This window comes from Phascolarctos cinereus, unplaced genomic scaffold (assembly GCF_003287225.1).
Source record: "Phascolarctos cinereus isolate Bilbo 61053 unplaced genomic scaffold, phaCin_HiC Scaffold_9;HRSCAF=440, whole genome shotgun sequence".
Taxonomy (NCBI): Eukaryota; Metazoa; Chordata; class Mammalia; order Diprotodontia; family Phascolarctidae; genus Phascolarctos; species Phascolarctos cinereus.
Window position 1 is genome coordinate 107,418,389 of NW_027556402.1, and position 22,234 is coordinate 107,440,622.

A 22,234-nucleotide genomic window follows, 5' to 3' on the forward strand; every position below is an offset into this window, starting at 1 on the left:
TCACGTATTGAGTCTCTAAAGTATAAAAACAAGGTCACTGGCAGAAAAGAAGGCTGTGAGCTATGTGTCAAACTCTAGAAAAGAAGGAGAGTGACCTGGAAACTGATGATAATCCAAACAGTAATCTGGACTGAGGGATATAAGTGCATCCTCAAAGGAGGTGAGGTTGCAGTGATGGCATCTAAGGTATGGCATGGAAGGGGCCATGGGGCTAGGGTAGGGGGAGAGGTAGCCTGGTTTCTCCTCCTTGGCCAGTGTGTCAGGGGGCATCAGAGAAGAAACACCTTGCAGCAGATTGTTGTTGTTTGTCCTTCCTAAATGACGTCATGATGTCTAGGTCAAGGTACGGTGTGTCTGACTCCTAGCTGAGCTGGAAAGACTCTACCATGTCGGGCACGAATCATCTGCATGAACAGTCAGGATGGTGATGTCTCCAAATTTGCTCATCTCACATTTATTTTGAGCTACTTTTATTCTACTTTACTCACAGAACACAATGCCTTCTTTGATGTGGGCATATCATGCTGGATAGCCCTTTGCCAGAGTCTCACATATCTCACAGCTGAGTATAAGAGACCTTGAGAGTTTCCTTGTGTCACTTATCACCTCCATGTTAGTGCCTGCCTTGTGCAAGTTCTCTGCAAAATAGGCAAACATATATTTGGCATTTAATCTTGCAGCCAGTCCATCGTGTTGCGGTTTGAGAGGTTGTGACCCCTCAAAGACTGAAGTACATGATGGAGTCGTCTGGAATGAATTCACAGACTCAAGCATTCTTTAAGTCAAGTTGGCAAAAAGTTTATTGTTACGTTTTTCAGCGGGCAAGAGTTCTTAAGGATCCTGCAATCTTAAAGGGGTACAATTGAAGTTTATATAGGATAAAATACAATAAAGCATGTGCCAAATATGCTAACTAAGTGATTCAAGGTGGGATTAGGGAGTGGTCAGTTCTTAAAAGAACATGCACTTCTTGTACCTACTGTACAGGCATTTTACCCAGAATTCACTAGGAAAAGCCCACAAGAGGGGCCACATGGAGATGTGGTTTTAGGCCTGCTACATCACTAAGTTAACTGGAGTTCAGGGTAACTGAGAGTTGTCCAGTCTGCCACCAATCAATGTTTTGTTTGACAAGATAGATGTAGGGAGCATACATATATCTTAAGTCTAGAATACAGTTAATGAAGAGTTCAGGATGTAGATAATGAGGTAGGGTGGTAGTATAGATAGTCCAGTGGGTAAGAATGTCTTTATGACCCAGTGCAAAGCCAGTTTAAACTAATAATTCCTTTAGATGCTGTTTGTTACTGCACCAGGGAGAGAGATAAGGTCTTTCTGGGGCCCACTCATGAGTAATTGCTAGGCACAGTGTCCTTGGGCTAGGGAGAAATTGTCAGAGACAGTGTTTCTGAGGCTAGGAAGAAATTGGGGTCCAAGCACAAGCACCCAAACATAAGCACCCAAGCACCCCATCAATTGGAGTTGTGTTCTCTATAGTAGAGTTTGAATGCCTGCAAATTCAACTCAAGAGAGGACCTCAGTGTGTTGTACCTTATCTTGCCAGGTGATCTTCAGGATCTCCCTAAGGCAATTCAAATGGAAGAGTTTCAGTTTCCTGGAATGGCACTGGTAGACTGCCCAGGTTTCACAGGCATACAACAATGAGGTCAGCACAATGGCTCTGTAGACCTTCAGTTTGGTAGGCAGCCCAATATCTCTAGTCTCCCACACTTTCTTTCAGAGCCTCTGGGACTCTGAAGTACCTCTGAGAATGTGTGTATCAACTTCAACATCCCTGTGTACATCTCTGGAAAGTATACTGCTAAGCTAAGTGAACTTATCTATAGTACTCAAATTTTCTTTATTTGCTGTTGTTGATGGTTCCACATATGGATGGTATGGAGTGATCACAGAGGATGCATTTTCTTCAGAAAAACAGAGTATGGAAGCAAGGTGAAATGAAGAGATCTCTGATTAATGTTTGTTGACAATACATCAGAGTTTCCATGGAAGTCAGAGGATGTGGATTGTGGAAGGTTAGGGCACAGGTAGATAGAGATGAGTGTCACAGAGGGGGAAGGGTTTTCAGTTTGGCAAATGGTAACTGAATAACAAGGATAAGAAGATTTGGAATTGGGAGTTTGACAGCTCTAGATAGGGGGACAACTATGTAACTTAGGACCCTACCCTCCAAGGTCCAATGATGGCCAAATGCAGTGTGGGTGTATGGCTAGTGGCAACCACTTCCATGACTTTTTACTCCAAAAGCTAGGTGGGGATGGCAGTGAGTTTAAAAAGTCATTTTGGTACAGTGAAACATAGCTGGAGAGCCTGAGGGTCTGGGTTTAAATTCTAACTTTGCCACTTATCATCTGTGTGGCCTTGGATAAGTCACAACCACTACATGCTTTAGTTTCCTCAACTGTAAAATAAGAGGATTGGACTAGATAACCCTTAAAGTATTTAAGTATGGCTCTAGGGACCTAATTGCAAGGTATTTACTGACCCAGAACATAGAATAATATAGCACTTGTGAATCCCAATTTATTTATTCTAAGAGACAAAGAAAATTGAGGTATACGTGTCCATGGTTTGATTTCTCCTAACCTACCTTAACATGCATTGCATGGGAGTTCAGTCCAAAACTGGGCCCCTCTAATGGGGCCAGTTCAGAACTGGCTCATTTTGGGATTTTGGGGTACAGCCCTAGATGCTCTTCGAAGAGTAGGTATTTCCAGGGGTGCCAATCAACCATGATTGGTCAACATACCAGTGTTGAGGTGAAGAGGTCTAGTACTTTGGGGTGCTGCTGGATGATACCCCAAGATCACAGTACCAGCCCTGACTGAAAGAATTCAACTCAAATCTTCTTCCAGACAGAGAAAAAATTTTATTAGTGATAAAACACATAGGCCAGATGACACCCATAAGATCGAGTGGTCATGAGAAAGTCTCAGCCTTTTGGGCTTGAGATTCTCAGCCCAATGGGGGCCAGAGTAGATCTTATATAGTTTGGGTGACCAGGGAAGGGTCTGGGAAAATGGTCTTGGAAAATAGTCTGGGTGACAATTAAGAATGGAATGTCTAAGAGATTGAATAGACAATGGGAATAGATAATGAAGGAAATGAAAGGTATCTGAAAGAGATTAAAAGGTAGGCTAAGGCTTTCTAAGTGAGATGAGGGGCTGGGTCCTGTAGACAAAGGGGAGCCAGATTCCCTTTGGGTCAAAGGGAGAAGACCTTGGCTTGGGCCACACCCCATCAGAGGTTTAGATGTTAGGGGTGCTGGGACCCCAAAATCATGACATGCGGATCTTGCCCAAAAGAATTTGACTCACGTCTTCTTTCAGCCAAAGACAAGGTTTATTAAAGATGAGCCATATAAGCCAGACTCTTAAGGAATCTGAACACTTAGAAGGATGAGAGAGCATGAGGAAGTCTCAGCCCCTTAATGGCGGCCAGGAAGGATCTTGTATATAGCCAAGTAGTTTGGGGTGACAGGAGGAGAGACTGGGAGGAGGATCTTGAAGCTGTGGTGACTGGGGGAAGGGTCCTGGGAGAATCCAGATGGGAGTGTCTGGGAGGTTGAATGGGGTCTGGATAAGATCAAGGATGGGAAATATAACCCAGGGCTCTTAGGCCAGTGATAGACAATGGAGGGCTAGGATTAATTAGGGTAACAAAGAACTGGGAGATAGGGCCTAGCCAATAAGGAAGAGCAAGTTGATAGGAATAATGATAACTTTAGGAGACTGCTAGACTTCCTTGACCAGGTAAAAGTTCAAATAGGGTTCAAGGGTTTTCTGGGGCCTGTCGACAAACGGGATCCAAATTCTTTTTGAGGTGAGGGACAAAGGTCTTGGCTCATCTCCAGGAGGTGGAATATATTAAAATGATGTCTTGAGTATGTGCCTTAGACCACTTAGTCCACAGGGGCCAATATCATCCTGCCAACAGAATACCACCCCCAGTCTTGGGAGTATGTCTCCACCAAAGCCTGAGTAGGATAAATTAATTCAAATCTGAGTTGGAGTTTGACCAAGATAAGATAAGAAGATTCAATGCAATCTCATTATCAGAGATGTCCTTTGAAGAACTTTGGTCCAAAGGCTGGCAGAGAGAAAGCTCTGAGTCTCTAAGACACAGATTGCCAAGAGAAATAATTTTTCACCCACTTTATCCCCCAGAATTATTGTGAGATTAAAATGATCCAGACTATGGAAAGAGCTTGCAAGCCTTAGGCTGATTTAAAGCTAACTGCTACTACTATTATTATGAACTCCTACCATTCTAATTTGAATGAAGATAACAGATGAAATTCAATAGCCCAGATCAAGCCTCTAGCACGTAATTATTCAAACAATTAAGACCCTATTTGTCAACTTAAATTCACCCCCTTTTTGATTATATAGGTAATTAAACTAAGAATTGTTAATGCTGTTTCCTAACTATTAATTGTTTGTAACAACCTATAGTTTAAAAGTAGATGTTCAATGAACACAAAGGCATTAAACTATTGTAAGGAGCTTAAGTAAGGGTAACAGACCAAGCTGGGAATTAAATAGTCTCCTGGGACAGGAAGCCTACTGAAGCCAGAAGCATCTTTGGATCTACCATATTCTATAGGAACGACTTATTGCTGGGTAAAATGCTGACCCCCTTTCTGCCTGAATGGTGGCAGATGGGGGCAATACTTCTTAGGTACTAATGGCTCCATGGTTGAGAGAAATAGCATAGTAGAGAGAGCTTGAGAGACTAGAGTCCTGTATTCTTCTCCTTGTTTATTGGGTGATGGTGGGGAAGTTTTTCTATTTGTAGTGGGGGAAGGAAGAGAAATTTATTTGAAATCATCTCAGACACAAGGCGTAAGCATTTTCAACTCATTAAGCAAAAGGAGCTGTTTTGGTTATCATTGCTTATGTAGGGTAATTGGTAATATGCTAATTAATTTTGCTGGTCAATGTACATGACCTATATACGTTCCAAGGTATTTGAAAATTTATGTGTCAGGTTCATTTATTTGTTCAATGAATATTGATTACATGCTATTTGAAAGGCATTACTCTAGGTGCTGTTAGGACCATAAAGATGACAAAGCACAATTTCTGTCCTTAAAGAGCTCACAGTTTAGGGAGAGGATGTACAGGAATAAGTGTGTTATTGAAAACTTAGTCATCAATGAACAGCATTTTCTTAGTACCTACTATGTGTCAAGGATGTGCTAAGTACTGGGCATACAAACACAAACATGAAAGGCACTTATATTCTAATAGAGGCAGTGCCTAATCTTAGTTCACTTCTAAGCTTTTAAAGCCTAAAGGTTTATCTGACACATATATGCTTTGTAAAGAAGATGTAGGTGACATGGGAGGTTAGGGCACTAGCATCTGGGAACACCAGGAAAGGTCTTTCACAAAGGGAACAGGAATTTTAAGATGCTAAAGTGAGAAAAAGAACACCCCGGATAGCCAGCGCAAAGTCACCAAGAAGGGAAATGAAATGTCCTGTCTGAGGAACAGCAAGTAGAACAGTATTGAAGAGATCTAGAGGTTTTGGGGTGCTGGGAGCCCCAACATCGTGACACCGGGCCCTGGCTGAAAGAATTCAACTCAAATCTTCTTCCAGCCAGAGCAAAGGCTTATTAGTGATAAATCACATAGGCCAGGTGAGCGGGCATGAGAAAGGCTCAGCCTTTTGGGCTTGAATGGGGGACAGGGTGGATTTTTTTTATACACTGAAGTAACTTTGGGTGACCAGGGAGGGGTCTGGGAAAATGGCCTGGGAAAAGGGTCTGGGGGAGAATTCCGATTGGAATGTCTGAGAGATTGAATAGACAATGGGAATAGATAATGAAGGAACTGAACTGAAAGGCATCTGAATGAGATCAAAAAGGTGGAGCTAGGGCTTTCAAAGGGAAATAAGGGGAGTTGACAAGGGGAGTCCACAAGGAACCTAAAATGGGAGCCAGATTCCTTTTTAGAGTGAGGGGCAAAGGCACATCTGAATAAGATTAAAAGGTAGGCTAAGGCTTTCGAAGGAAGATGAGGAGGTGGAGCCTGTAGACAAATGGGAGCCAGATTCCCTTTGGGGCAAGGGGCGAAGACCTCGGCTTGGGCCACACCCCATCAGTATGGCTGGACCATAGAGTACATGGAAGGGAATAAGAGGTCTAGAAAGGCCAGAAGAGGACAGGAAGAGTTTCAAACGTCAAGCAGAGTTTATATTTGGTTCTAGAGGTAAGAAGCAGTGGAGTTTATTGAGTGTGTGTGTGTGTGTGTGTGTGTGAGACATGGTTAGAGTATAGCCTTGGTGACTGTGTGAAAGATGGATTACAACATGGAGAGACTTGAGGCAGGGAAACCAGTTAGAAGACTATTATGTTAGTTTAGGTAAGAGGTGATGAAGACCTGAGCTAGGCTGGTGGCTAGGCGAGTGGATAGAAAGGCACGTACTTGAATCACTATGAGGACTGAAGTGACAGCCTTTGATAACTGTAAAACTCTCAGTTTCTTTTTGCTTTTTGAGAAGCCATTGACCCATTTGTTGGTAATTAATTAATTAATAATAGCAGCTAGTATTTATATAATACTTTAACATTTGCCAGCCTCTTTACATGGGTTATCTCATTTGGTATTCAGAAAGATGCTGTAAGTTAAGTGCTCTTATTATTCCATTTTACAAATGAGGAAACTGAGCCTGAGGTAAATTAAATGACTTATCCAGGGTCACTCACATAGCCATTAGTTGAAACAGGATTTGAACTCAGGCATTCCTAATTGCAAGTCCAGGTCTTTATTCAGTCTACCACCTACTACCTCTATGACTTCTAAAGTCTATGACTGACCTAAGCTAAAACAGCAAGATAATGCTAAGGCATACCAGTTAGGAAGTCCAAGTGTTAACTCAGCCAGAAACAGCAGACTGTTGGAATCACAGGTTGGAAATGGTATTGAAGGAGCCAATGTCATATGAAGTCAAGGTCCAAAGCTGAAGTCAAGGAAGATGGTATAGTAGGGACAGAAGCAGGTCAACATGGTTGTGGCAAATCACTTGGGAAAGGATGACGCTGCTTTTGCATTATTGAATGCACAATGTGCCTTCACTAGCTCTTTGGTGTAAGGATTTAAAGGGCCGTTATCAGAATAGGCCGCAGAGTACCCATGAATTGTGGTAATAGCGCCGTTGAATGGAATTTGTATGTGGCTATGAACTCCACAGAGATACTAGGGATTATAATCAACACAGCATCCAGGGAGCTGCTTCATACATGGAGACTTTCAAAGTTGTCAAAGAGGTACTCAGAACTGGGGCTGTTGACCTAGTGTGCCTGAAGGCAACCTGGTTTGTCTGTGCCTGATGGTTGTGCGTGGCACCTGGAGGGAGCAGGGATGTGTACAATAACTCAGATTGGGTGAATCTGGCAGGCTTTCTTTCTCTGTCATTCATTCCTCTGACTTCTCCCTCCTGCTCTCCAGAGCTCTTCTCAAAGGTGAAGTCCAAGGGCATAGTTCAGGGGTATAGCCATTATTCAATCAATCACTCTTACTGTGACGTTTTATAAGGCAAGGAGAGTACCCATGGTCAGGCAGGTTTATACCTTATCAAAGAGATATCAATTGACCCAGAAAAAGGTCTCATTCATGTTAATCTCCCCAAACAGAAGAGGAAATGGTCAAGAGATTAGCACCTCCTTAAAGAGACACAGGAGGAACTTAGGAAAATCTTACTGGGCTCACTGAATTATACAGAGTATGCATAAAAGAAGTTAAAATTAAAAAAAAAAACACCTCCAACAGATGCAAAAAAATACTTTAAAAGTGCCAACCCTCCCCCTTCCCTCTTGTGAGCTCATAAGCTTCCCAGAAGTCCAATTTGTACCCTATTATTTGAAAATTGAAATTTAGGCAAAAATGTTACTAGATAAATTGTCATTAGATGAATTGGTTGTAGGCAAGTTCTCCTCTTTCCAGGACAGAGGAACTGTTTCATTTAATCCAAATGAATGAAGCCCTAATTATAGAATTTTTGAGCATCAATTTAGCAGGTTGAAGGAGATCTTTTTTTTTTTTAAATTTAGAAATTTAGAACTATAAAGAACCATAACAGCTACATGACTCCAGCAGCATGCTGGCAAATGTTTAACAACTGGTTCTCAGGAGAAAAATGTACAGCATGACATACTTTTAACTTTAACCTGCTTTATTCAGTTTTCTCCATCATTTTCTCAAGTCTAGAAAAATCAACAAAACAATAAAAGCACTGACTTGTAGCATTTCCTGATTTCTGAAATGTGAATGCTTACACTGAAAATTTAACAGGCATTGACCTGGACTCCAGTGTATATACCCCTGCCTTTCTCTTAGTACCTGAGGAAACTGAAGCCAAGAAAACCTAGTTCACATTGGTAACATAAGTGGCAGAGGTGGGATGTTTTATTTTATTTTGTCTTTCCAATTACATGTAAAAATTTTTAATGCTCATTATTAAAAATTTTGAGTTCCATGATTAACATGGAAATGTGTTTGATATGATTGTACATTGTGAACCCCCAAAACAGAGTTTGTTCTAAGAAAAACAAATGGAAGAGTTTATGTGTCCACATTTTAATTTCTCTCAAGCTGGCTTGACATGCATTGCATGGGAGTTACAGTCCAGAACTGGCTCCATTTGGGGGTTGGGGGTCCAGAGTTATATGCCCTTCAATGAGTAGGTGTTCCCAAGGGGTACCAATCAACTTTAATTGGTCAACACACTGGGAGTTGGGCTATATTAAAATGAGGGTCTTGAGTATGTGACTTAGGTCACTTAATTCTGGTCAAAGAGACTTCGATTTCCCATATCACCTGTCCTGACAATAGGAAGGAATTAACATTTTCCCAGACCTGTCAGGGCAACACAATGAGCAGGAATAGAGCCATTAGATTAGATAAAGGGAAAGCTCTGAGTCTCCAAGATAATGATTACTAAGAAAAATCATTTTTCACAACATGTATAGCCTATATCAGATTGCATGCCGCCTTGGGGAGGGGGGAGTGAGAGGTGGGGAAATTTAGAACTCAAAATCTTACAGAAGTGAATATTGAAAATTAAAAGAAATAAATTTTAAAAAACCAAAAGAGCAACAAAAACTGAGTTCCAAATTCTCTCATTGAGAAGGCAAGCAATTTGATGTAGGTTATACCGGTGCAGTCATACCAAACACTTCCATATTAGTCATGCAGAAGGAGGATTTGATCTTAGTTCCTCTGACTCTATTTACAGGAAAGTTTTTCTCATGGTATATTGCACAATGGAAAGAAGCTAGATCAAAATCTCAGAAGATCTGAGTTTAAGTAAGATACACCACTGCCACTGGGCAGCTGGATGGAACAGCCTACAGAGCTCCAGACCTGGAATCAGGGAGACCCGAGTTCAAAGCAAACCCCAGACACTTACTAGCTGTGTGGTCCTGGACAGGTCACTTAACCTCTGTTTGCCTCAGTTTCCTCATCTGTAAAATGAGGGATAATAATAGCATGTACCTCCCGGGGTTGTTCACATAAAATAATTATCATAAAACGCCTGGCACATGGTAAGCACTATGTAAATATTATTATTATTTTTATTAGTTATGCGACCTTGGGAAAATCACAACCTTTATCAGCTTCAATTTCCTTATGTGTAAAATTAACCTATTTGTACTTTACTACTTACCTCATTAGCAATATTATAAAGATTAAATGAGATGAATGACTGTTGAAAATGCTCTATAAGTATGTTATTGCTGCTAGGTCATTTCAGCTGTGTCTGACTCTTGGTGACCCCATTTGATGTTTTTACTGGAGTGGTTTGCTATTTCCTTCTCTAACTCATTTTACAGCAAGGAATTGAAGCAAACGGGGTTGAGTGAGTTGCCCAGGGTCATGCAATTAAGTGTCTGAGGATGGATTTGAACTCAGGAAGATGAGTCTTCCTGACTGCAGGCCCACTCTATCCACTGGGACTAAATATTATTAATAAGCAATAAATCGTACTATATCAATGATTGCTATGCACAAAAGTGGACTTGCCTTCATTATCCTGTTGCCTATTGGTTACTACTTATTCAGTGACTGCCCTAGAACAAAGTATCAAATGCTTGCTAGGTGCCACCACCACCATCATCCTATTGAGTTCACAGACCACTGATATAATTAATGTAAAAATTGTAGTAGTTGAGCCTCCACGATCATTACTAAAATAGCTAACCGTTTGCTAGATTCCTGGGAAGGAGAGCCATTGAGATAAAGATAATTATTGAGAATAAATAATAATAATAATAATAACTAATATTTTTAAAGCACTTTAAGGTTTGCAAAGTACTTTATCTTCTCTCCTCTGATCAGTTAGATCCTTCCTATTCTGTGATGTCATCTAGATTATATTTTAATAGGGGGAAACCCAGCTTTTCAGTTAGGCTCTTCACATAGACTTCTTATGCATTGACCCTAGAGCAATTGTACCTGTGACAATTGTCTGAATTGAGTAGTTGAAATGGTTGGTGGCTGTTTCTCTTGGCATTATGTTTTCTTGTCTGTAGAGAGATTAGAGAAATGGGTAAACTAGCACTGTCTGAATTCCATATGTTGTGACTTGGCTTGGTTCTTCAACTTCCTGGCTGCTTCAATCTTGGGATTCTCCTGAGTAGTTTGATGTTGGAGGCAGATTTCTAATTAGAATCTAGTCTACAATTCCAATTTGCAGCCACCATATAAAGCTAAACATATCATTTCCCTCTTTATTCATGCATTTATTAATTAACTGCTATATTCAGAGCATAATATTAGGTATGGTGGGGAAACATAAAGGACATATTTCCCTGTACTTTGAATGCTTGTGGTCTGTTTGGAGACATAAAAGAAGGCGCAGGTGAAATGGGGTAGGATGGTAAAGTGAACACTATGGGATATAGAGTCAATGAACCTGGATTCTAACTGTAACTATGCTACTCAAAGATTTCTGTGATAATCGGCAAGTCACTTAACCTTTATGGGCCTGTTTCCTAATCTGTAAAAGGAAAGGGTTGGATTAAATGAATGCTAGGGTTTCTTTTAGTTCCAGCTCTTTGCTTCGAGGTGATTAGGCTTCACTGAGATACAGTAGACCAGGAAGGAGAATAGAACTATGTTGGAAAAAACTTTAAAAGTCAGAATTCTGTCACTACCAGTAGAATGGAAAATGCATGACATCCTGAACTGAGTAATAGAGTTTTAATAGCATGAGAATGAGAGTTGTTAATTCAAACACAGGGTTATTTTCTTGGAAGGTTTATGGAATAACTCTTAACCTGATTGTATTTCATTTAGTTTCCAAGTTAAAATTCACTTTAGAGACATCATATAATAATTGTCATGAGGCAGAAGAAATATTTGGGACAATGGGGCATTTACATCTGTACACAGTATTTTTTGTTGTTGTTACCCTCTTCACCAAGTTCCATTATATGCACTGTAGTAATTCACTTTGTTGAATAAATCTGAAATTTGTGCTGTCAGAACAGGCCCAGATTTTCTTCAAGTACCTTTTAAGAAAAAAACTTTTAAAATTTTCCCTTTTTCAAAATGCTCTTTACAGACCTGAGGTTTCCAATCCAATCCAAGTATTCACTAAGCAGCTACTACGTGGCAAGGCACTGTGCTAGATTCTGTGGATGGGGAAAGAGAGGAAATAAACAGACAAACACAAAACCCACAGCAGTCCCCGCTCTCAAAGATTTTTCATTATACTGAGTTTATGGGAAAACTCTAAGAAATGTAAGCCACCATTATACTAGCTATAGTTAGCATTTACATAGCACTTTAAAGTTTGCAAAATACTTTACTTATGTCATTTGATCCTCACAACAACTCTTTGGGGATAGCTACTGTCATATCCCTATTTTACGATGAGGAAACTGAGGTGCATTGATGATGAATGACTTGCTCAGTCAGTGAGTGTCTTGAGGCAGAATTCAAACTCAGATCTTCTGGATTCCAAGTTAGATACTTTCTCTGCTATACCGTGTAGATACCTATGCTTCTTAGTAGAAGAATCAATTCTGTCTTCTCCCTCCAACTTATCACTGTCCTGAGCAGAGAGAAGGAGAGACTGAATTAAATTAATCAGTTAGTCTTTTGAGCATCTAATGAAAACCAGAGAGTGATTCCCTTCCTGAGAAAGGACTTAATGGAAGGAAGTCTTAGACCCTGTCATAATCACTTTTTCATTTTTCTTAGATAAGATGGGATTTAATGCATAGAAGTGATCCCTTATAGATGATTTAGTCTTCTTGTGACATTAAACAACATGATTAGTAGGTAGTTTGTCTGCATCAATATCATTTTAACTTGTATTGATTGTCCTAACAGGAAAATCATACTATGAATGGAGAGGAATTGTCTCAGAAAACTATGATACACATCGTGTTTGTAAAGAGGGTTGGCTTAATAAAAGTCGGCATTCACTGTACCAAGAATATCTGAATAATGTAAGTATAAATGAGATAGTCTATAGCACTATAAGGAAGTGGTATGGTATAATATAATTAGAAAGATGGCCTTGGATTCAGGAAGACCTGGGTTCAAGTCTTGCTTCTTATACATGCCCTGTGATCCTGGTCAAGTCACAGCCACTCAGCACTTCAGTTTTTCTCCCAGACCAGACCATAAGTTGAAGAGCTGAAGGCAGGCTGCATTGGTAGATGGGATTTCCTTATTCAGAGTTCTCCAGTTATGATGCATTGATATGGTACAGTGCTGTGCTTGGAGTCAGGAAGACCTGAGTTCAAATTCAGCCTCAAACCCTTCCTAGGTATGTGATCCTGGGCAAACCATTTAATTTTTGTCTGCCTTACTTTCCTCAACTGTAAAAAAAGGAGGTAATAATAGTACCTACCTCCCAGGGTTGTTGTGAGGATTAAACGAAGTAATATTTGTAAAGCACTTAGCACTTTGCCTGGTACATAATGGATGCTCAATAAATGCTTATTCTGTTAATGATGCAAGCAGTAGTGTATATATGTTGTATTTTCTTATCCATGTACATGCTGTTGGCCTCCAGTTGAGTACAAGCTCCTTAAGGGCAGGGATTATTTTACTATTGGTCATTGTATCCTAGGTCCCTAACGCAATGCTTAGCACCTTCTGAGAAATAATTAAAGTTTGTTAAATTGAACTCTGTGTGTATAGTGTATGTGTGTATACACACCCACTTACATATACATATACATATGCATAAGCATGTGTGTGTATATCCCCAACACAATGGTCCTTTCCATGAGAGTCTTATGGACTAAATCAAAGTGGTCATAGACAAGGGAGGGGAAGGCTTTCTTCTTTTGAGAGCTACTGACACTCAGCGAAAAAAAACCCCAGTCATTTAATTGCTGCTGCATGAGGAAAACAATTTAATTTAGTTTTTCCTCCTTTCTTTTATGAGAGAGAAACACAGTGTATACCAATCATTGCTTTTCAAACACCATTCACAGTTTTCCCACTGGGCTTATCAAACCTATGGTTCATTGTGAATGAGATAGCCATAGAAGTCTACCAGTGAGAAAATTATTACAAGATTTTTTTCTGAGTAGAATTTATGTCTGCATACCTGTGTATGTGTGTGTTTATGAATATACACAACCACAAACATCAATCAATCAATTAATAAGCATTTATTAAGTACCTACCACTCTGTTAGGCCCAGGTGATACAAAGAGTAAAATGAAATAGCCCTGTCCTCATGGAGCTTACATTCTCTGTGTGTGTATGGGGAACATGTGCACAATTAAGGAAGCACAAAAATATGTCATCGGCAGTAGCTGTCTTTGCTGGCTTTCTTGCTGTCCCAAGTGCACAACCTTTCGCTTCCCATCTCTTAGCTTTTGCTCAGGTTTGCCCCTGTGACCTCAATGCTTGCCTGCCTCGCCTCAAGCCTGTTAGAATTTCTAGCTCCCTCTCAGGATGAGCTCAAATGCCATCTTCTCCATGAGGCCTTTCCTGAATTCTCTTTATCTCATGCCACCTTCCCCGCCCCCATTTCTTCACATTTATCTTGTGTGACATAAAGAACTGCTACTGAATGCAGGCGGTGTCTTTCTTCATATGTCCTTCAGTCATTCAAAACACATTTCCATATTGGCTGTTACAAAAGAAAACAGAGACCAAAAACAAAACAAAACAAGAAAAATAAAGTTTTAAAAAATAAGAAAAGAACGTCTGCTGAGCCTGAGGACCATTGGGGCATTATGTACACTGCCCCTCTCTTTCTGAGGGATCCATTTGCTCTCAGTCCAAGTACACAGTCTGCATAGAATTAGTTGCGGGAAGCCTGGTCTCTATGTAGAGGGGTTAGGTTCCCTTTCCCCCACATTCTCCTCCCCATGAAATCCCAACCCCACTAATTCAGGACAAATCATTTTAAGCTTAGGTTTCAGCTCGTGTATAGATCTCTAGAAAGATAGAATAGAAAGCACATTGTAAATCAGTTGTGGGGTAGGTATTTATTTTCTACAGCCATATTAAACATTAATAGACACAATGTATATTGGAAGAATAACTTAAAACAGGATCCAATAACTTAACTTAACAACTACTTTTATCTCTCTTGGGGAACAGATATTTAAACCTCATCAGAGCATTTTGTGGGCCTGCTGATCAGGCATTTTACATTTCACCTCTCCTGTTCAAATTTCATTGTGCAAAGAGCTACTGGTTTATATTTTCTGGTGAAATGGATCAGAGGCTTTGAGTCCTCCTCTTGTCAATGGTCATCTTCTCTGATGAAGAAACTACCTTTGCTGCCGCTCAATTTCATGGAGCTCCAGAACTATCAAACTCATAAGGTCCCTCAAAGGTGGATATGTGCACATTAAGACTGATGCTTAGTTATCTATTCAGGATAGGCACCAGAAGTCAACCATAGATATAAGCTCTGTACTAATGTATTCTACCTACTCTAGCTGCCACATGAGAATGGTATCCATGATGCTGGTTGAGAAGAGGCAACTCTTCCCCCCCTTACCCTGGAAGGTTCAGAGTTACATAATGCCACATGGAGGACTGATGCAAGAGAAAGTCAACCGAAATCTGTCTCTCTTTTTAATTGATTCAGCATCAAAAAGCTGGACTGCTCAGACCCCATGTCCCTGGATTCCCTAGAAGTTCTTTTGGCTGGCTTCTATTAGGCAGGATACTACACTTGCACTTCACTTTATATTTATTAACTTATTTGCAAATGTATTGTTTCCCCTGATTGGATTATAAGCACTTTAAGAGTTGGGACTATATTGTTTTCATCTTTATATGTCTCATACCCAGCATAATTTCTGACATGTGGCAGATACTTAAAAATTGCCTCTTGACTGATTGAGTTGAAAGTAACTTGGAGATTATCAAATCAAACTACCTTCTTTTATGGATTGAGGGAAGATTGTCAAAAGGAATAACACACACTCAAGATGGTTAAGGTTTGGGTTAGCTAAGAGTATGTGAGAATTTGGAGGAAGGAATTAATACGAGAAATACAAAAGGGAAAAATCTACAGAGTTTTGTGACAATTTGGATATAGGAAGTAAGTTGACATTGACTTTAAGCCTTTTTTGAGGAAGGTGGTGATGTTGCCAGCAGTCATGGGGGGTAGAGTGGAAAATTACATGATTTTGGAGTTGAAAGGGAGCTCAGCAGTCATCTAGCCTAAATCATATGTATAGACTAGCCACTATGCCACATTTGCCTGAAGATCTCCAAAGACAGAGGAATCTCACCATATCTCAAGTCAATCCATTCCACTTTGAAGTGGAATTGTTAGGAAGCTTTTCTGGGAAGTTGTGAAGGGTAAATTGTGACTAAATTCAAATAAGTTAAATGATGTTGTAAAACTGCTGAAGGGATAGGATATCAGAAGAACAGAAGGTATATGATCCCCACCCATGAGAACCTGAGGCTCCATACCTTCTCTGCTCTGTTGTTCATGTCATCTATAAGATGGTGATACTGCTTTCTTGCTTCTTTGTGAGGTTTCTTTGGCATAAAGTAGTTTCTGAGTGTTCAGTTAGGTGGCACAGTGGATAGAATACCAGATCTTGAGTAAGGAAGACTTATCTCCTTGAGTTCAAATCTGACCTCAGGCACTTACTAGCTGTGTGATCCTGGTCAAGTCACTTAACCCTATTTGATTCAGTTTCCTCATTTGCAAAATGAGCTGGAAAAGGAAATGGCTAACCACTCCAGTATCTCTTTCAAGAAAACCCTAAGCGGGGTCACAAAGAGTTGGACACAACAGACATGAATAAAACAACAAAAGCAGAAATTTCTGAGTGTCATCAAGACTTTTGGTAGAGCTTTTAATCTGTTGAGGTGTAAAGGATTTCTCCAGAACCTAGAAATAATACAAATAAAAAAAGTTTCAAGGTCAGAGTTCCACCTTTAATACCCCCACATTTAGCAAAATGGCATATAGAATGATGGGAAAATTGAATTAGGTAATCACTAAGTGTGCATCCAGCTCTATATAGCATCAAAATAGATGTATTCAGGCAGATCTGGGTTCAAATTCTGTCTGTTACAAGCTGTTATTAGCAAGTTATTTCTTTGGACCTCTTTTCCCAGGGAATTAGATTCAGTAAATTCTGTAGTCCCTGCCTCACTAAAAGAAAAAAAAAGACATGGGTGGTAGAACAAGATGGAGGAGTGAAAGCAGGGATTCATCTATGTTCTCCCAAATTCCCCTTAAAACAACTTTAAAATAATACCTCAAAACAAGTTCTGGAGTGGCAGAACCAACAAAAGGAGGAGGTGAAACAATTTTCCAGTAAGAGAAATGATTATTTGTCTCTTGTATTAGTAATTAATTATTGAATCACAACCAAGGTTTTTCCCCTTTTCTACTTTCTCATTCAGAAATCAACCAGTGTGGGGAATCTTTCTCTCAAAGACTTACCCAGGCTAAAGATCTAATCAGGCAGTAAAAGAAACTCTAAGTTTTGACTAATGGATGGATTCCTTCTCATTGTGTTTGCTCAGACAGGTCTTGGAAAATGTGTATCATCTTTTTTGTCAGATAGGTGATATGAAAATTTCTAAGTCTCTTTGATCAATATTTGGGTCATCCAAGTCATATACTCCAAGACTCTCATTGTAATATTCATTTTCTCATTAATTGTTAACCAGTCAAGAGTTGATTGCCACCCTCAGGAGCACATGTTCTTCCAAGGGCACATAAACTGTAAGCCCACTGCCATGAGGTGTCTTTGGTCTAAGAGAGATAGCCAAATGACCATCCTTTTATTAATAAACATGCCGGCATTGTTAATAACATGACTACTCAGAAATTATGTCTTTTGAACTTCTTAATCACCACAGTTTATGGCAACCTCAAAGGGATTTTAGGGGAAAAGTGACAGGTCTGACTTAAGGTCTCCCAGAAAATGTTCTCCTTTTCGAGTGCTCACTGGTGAAATTTTGCACCTAGAAAGAGGGCCTTTCCTGAGAAACTGTAAGTTATGATTTTGACTCTCTTCAACCTGAAATTTCTGATTCAAACTTTCAATCATATCTGGGTAAGCATGTATGAGTCTATATGTCCGTTCTGCATGTTTGAACTGTTTCATTCTGAATTTTTTGCTCTTGTGCAGTCCGAAGTGTCTTGCAGGTAGAATTCTCTTAAGACCCCTAGATTTCTGTCAGGAGGTATGGTGCTCTGCCAAAGAGAGCTTTTGGGGTTCTGTTTAAGAGGGTTTGATACTGGAATTGAGGCAATTATGAGAGTATTCTGTCTGTGTTTTGTCTTTATCTTTAGGATATGGCCTGTATTTGTGCAGTGGGGGAAACCGAAAAAAGTAGGGTGAAACTTCCCCCAGGCTATAATGTTTTAAAAAAGGTAGTTTTAATTTTAAAGAGTTCTCTTCCTGTCTTTTGACTGTGAGTTTTGAAGGTAGAATCAGGGAAGCAGTTTTGTTTCTGAGTACTTTCTTGAAGTAAGAGGCCCAGTTTTTACCAAGAGGCATAGAGCTGTAGCCAATGAGAGAAAGCTGCCCTTGGTTTTTAAATGGGCAGGGGAAGTGAAATTCAAATTCATCTAAAGTGAAATTAAATAGTCACAAAAGGGATTTTGTGTGTGTGTATGTGTGTGTGTGTGTGTGTGTGTGTGTGTGTGTGCGCATGTCTTTAAATATATGTACACACATATAAGCAAAATAATAGAAATATGTGAATTTAAATTGAAATGTTACCATTATTTATTATGAATATAGATTTTATTTGATTTAAACCAAAATCTGTCCTGAAGGAAATAAGAATGGGGTCTGAATATATTCTCCTATAAGGATAATTATGGTAAATTAGAACCTAACACAAAAGACATTTGTCATTTGTCATTAAGTTTATGCTGTATGACCCCAAGCAAGTTACTTTATGTCTGTTTACTTCAGTTTACTGGTCTGTAAGTAGATTAATAATAGCACCCACCTCCAGGGTTTTTCTGAGGATCACATGATTTTAAAATGCTTAACAGAGTGTCTGGCATAGGGCAAATACTATATAAATTTTAATTGTTTTATTATTTCTTTAATTAGATATGACTACTTCAGACTTGATAACTTTATATGGTATTTTAGATGTGATTAGTATGGACTACCAATGGTGATGTGAGACAAATGATATTCTGGGTAAGGTAATTTGGAAATGCATTCAACTGAATTAAGGTCACTTCAGGTAGTAATGGTTTTGTTTGGTAATGGGTTTTGTTTCTAGTTTTATATACATAATATTTTTTATGGAATTGTTACATTTTTAAACTTTCCTATACTGTGAAATTTGGTGAGCTATTATGTCAGTCATTTTGTTAGAAAAGCAGCTGCTCTTATTATCTGGATATTGTTAGATTAAGAATTGTACTGTTAAAAGGTTAAAAAAAAGGTTTGAGACAGCTGTTAGGTAATTTTAAAAACCCTGCTGACCACGTGCACCACATGCTGTAATGGTCTGAACTATTGTAATTTAAGAACTTACAAACTTCCAGTTTTGCCTATAATTAAAGAAGAAGTTTCATCCAGAATTATTTGGTGATCTCTTGTGAAATTGTGAGATTGTTAACTAAGCTATTTGAAGTTATCGTCATAATGTTAAAAACCTTTCAAGTATTTACATAGGAATTTTAAAAAGGAAAATGTGTAATTGTACAAAGAAAAGAACTTGCAAAATCTCTTTTGCAGACTTACAAGGGTTCTCAGAACCATCTAGTCATAAATTCTTGTCAACCCTGTGCAAGAATCTTCTGTGTTGTGGAATTCCTATTGAGTAAATGGGATACAAATATTGTTCACAAAAAATAGAGCATAATTTTCAAGCCTGCTTGTGATGTAGAGTGAGTTTATATATATGTGTATGTGTATATACATATATACACATACATATACACATACACTATATATACATATGCATATATGTATATATCCATATGTATATATATTTACAATTGACCAGTGTTGTTTTTCTAGGGCTTTAAGGGAACTATCACTTCAGTATTTGTGTGGGATTCTAGAATGTAATTATTTTCTCTTTTTTTAGATTTTCTCTTTTTAATTTAGTATTTTACTTCACTCTCCCTCAATTACATGTAGAAGCAATTTTAATATTCATTTAAAATTTTTTTAATTCCAAATTCTTTCTCTCCCTCTCTCCCCACCCCCCCATTGAAAAGGCAAGCAATTTGATACAAGTTATATATGTGTAGTTATGCAAAATATATTTCTATATTAGTCATGTTATAAAAGAAAACATAGATTAAAAAAACAAAGAAAAATAAAGAAAGTTTAAAAAGTATGCTTTGCTCTGCATTTAGACTATCAGTTCTTTATCTGGGGGTGGATAACATTTTTAATCGTTAAGTCCTCAGAGTTGTCTTGATCATTGTATTGCTGAGAATAGCCAAGTCATTCATCATTGATCATCTTACAGTATTGCTGTTACTATATACAAATGTTCTCCTGGTTCTACTAATTTCACTTTGAATCAGTTCATGCAAGTCGTTCCAGGCTTTTCTGAGGGCATCCTGCTCATCATTTCTTATAGCACAATAGTATTCTAGCACAATCATAAACCAAAACATAGCCACTCTGCAATTGATGGACATCTCCTCTATATCCAATTCTTTGACACTAGAAAAGAGCTGCTATAAATATTTTTGTGCACATAGATCTTTTTCCTTTTTTTTTTTTCTCTTTTGGGATACAAACCTAGTAGTGGTATTGCTGGGTCAAAGGTTATGCACAGTTTGGTTGCCCTTTGGGCATAGTTCCCAACTGCCCTATGTAATGCTTGAATCAGTTCACGACTCCACCAATATTACTTCCAACATTCATCATTTTTCTTTTTTGTCCTATTAGTTAGCCAGTGTAACAGGTGTGAGGCAGTACCTCAGCATTGTTTAAATTTGCCTTTCTCCAATCAACAATGATTTAAAGCATTTTCCATATAGTTATAGATTGATTACTTTATCTAAAAATTGACTGTTCATATCTTTTGATCATTTATCAATTGGGGAATGGTTTTATTTTTAAAAATTTGACTCAGTTCTCTAAATATTTGAGAAATGAGGCCTTTATTAGAGAAACTTGCTTCAGTTTTTTTTACAGTTATAATTGCTAACTATATTTTTCCTCCATCTTATTCTCCCAGCTTATTCTATTCTCTCTCTTATTTTACCCTGTCCCTCCTCAAAAGTGTTTTGCTTTTGACTACTGCCTCCCCCAGTCTACCCTCACTTCTATTATACTCCCTTTTCTCTTATCCCCTTCCCTTCCTACTTTCCTATACGGTAAAACAAATTTCTATACCAATTTAGTGTGTGTTATTCCCTCTTTAAGACAATTCCAAAGAGAGTAAGGTTCAAGCATTGCCCACCACTTCCCCTTCCTCCCCTTCACTGTGAAAGCTTTTTCTTGCTTCTTTGTTTGTGAGATACTTTACCCTATTCTACCTTTCTCTTTCCCCTTCTCTGAGTACATTCCTCTCTCCCCCCTTAATTTTATTTTTTAGATATCATCCCTTCATATTCAACTCATACCTGTGCTTCCTGTTTCTATATACTCCTTCTAACTACTCTAATAATAACAAAGTTCTTATGAGTTACAAGTATAATCTTTGCACGTAGGAATGCAAACAGTTTAAATTTATTAAGTCCTTTATGATTTACTTTTCTTATTTACCTTTTTATGCTGCTGTTGAATGCTGTAGTTGAAAGTCAAATTTTCTATTCAGCTCTGGTCTTTTCCTTGGAAAGTACTCTTTTTCATTGAATATCCATTTTTCCCTGGAAAGATCATACTCAGTTTTGCTGGGTAGATGATTCATGGTTGTAATCCCAGTCCTTTGCCCTCTGGAATATCGTATTCCAAGCTCTCTGATCCTTTAATGTAGAAGCTTCCAGATCTTGTGTTATTCTGACTATGGCTGCATAATACTTGAATTGTTTTCTGGCTGCTTGAAATATTTTCTCCTTGACCTGGGAGCTCTGGAATTTGGCTATATTCCTTGGAGTTTTCATTTGGGGACCTCTTTTAGGAGATGATTGGTAGATTCTTTCAATTTTGATTCCCCACCCTGGTTCTAGAATATCAGGGCAATTTTCCTTGATTCTTCATCCTGAAAGATGATGTCTAGGGTCTTTTTTTGATCGTGGCCTTTAGGAAGTCCAATAATTTTGAAATTATCTCTCTTGGATCTATTTTTCAGGTCATTTGTTTTTCCAAAGAGATATTTCACATTGCCTTCTATTTTTTCATTCTTTTGGTTTTGTTTTATTGTTTCTTGATTTCTAATAGAGTCATTAGCTTCCATTTGCTCCATTCTAATTTTTAAGGAATTATTTTCCTCAGTGAGCTTTTGGACCTCCTTCTCTATTTGGCCAATTCTGCTTTTCAAAGCATTCTTCTCATTGTTGGATTTTTGTACCTCTTCTACCATTTGGCCTATTCTTTTTTTTAAGGTGCTATATTCTTCACTACTTTTTGTACGCCTCTTTTACCATGACTCTTTCGTCATGACTTTGTTGTATTACTCTCATTTCTCTTCCCGATTTTTCTTCCACCTCTCTTCTTTGATTTTTAAAATCCTTTTGAGCTCTTCCAGGGCCTGAGACCAATTCATATTTTTCTTTGAGGCTTTGGATGTAGGAGTTTCGACTTTGTTGTCTTCTTCGGAATAAGTATTTTGATATTCCTTGTCACCATAGTAACTTTGTATAG

The 22,234-nt window shown here is 38.6% G+C and overlaps 1 protein-coding gene across 1 annotated transcript in view; it reads left to right on the top strand.

The window, feature by feature from the left end:
- Positions 1-22,234, top strand: part of IQCM (IQ motif containing M) — a 274,031-nt gene that overhangs the window by 64,795 nt on the left and 187,002 nt on the right. Inside the window, exon 4 of the mRNA XM_078148853.1 lies at positions 12,366-12,484. Within this exon, the coding sequence (XP_078004979.1) occupies positions 12,366-12,484 (119 nt within the window). The remainder of the gene's footprint in view (positions 1-12,365; positions 12,485-22,234) is intronic.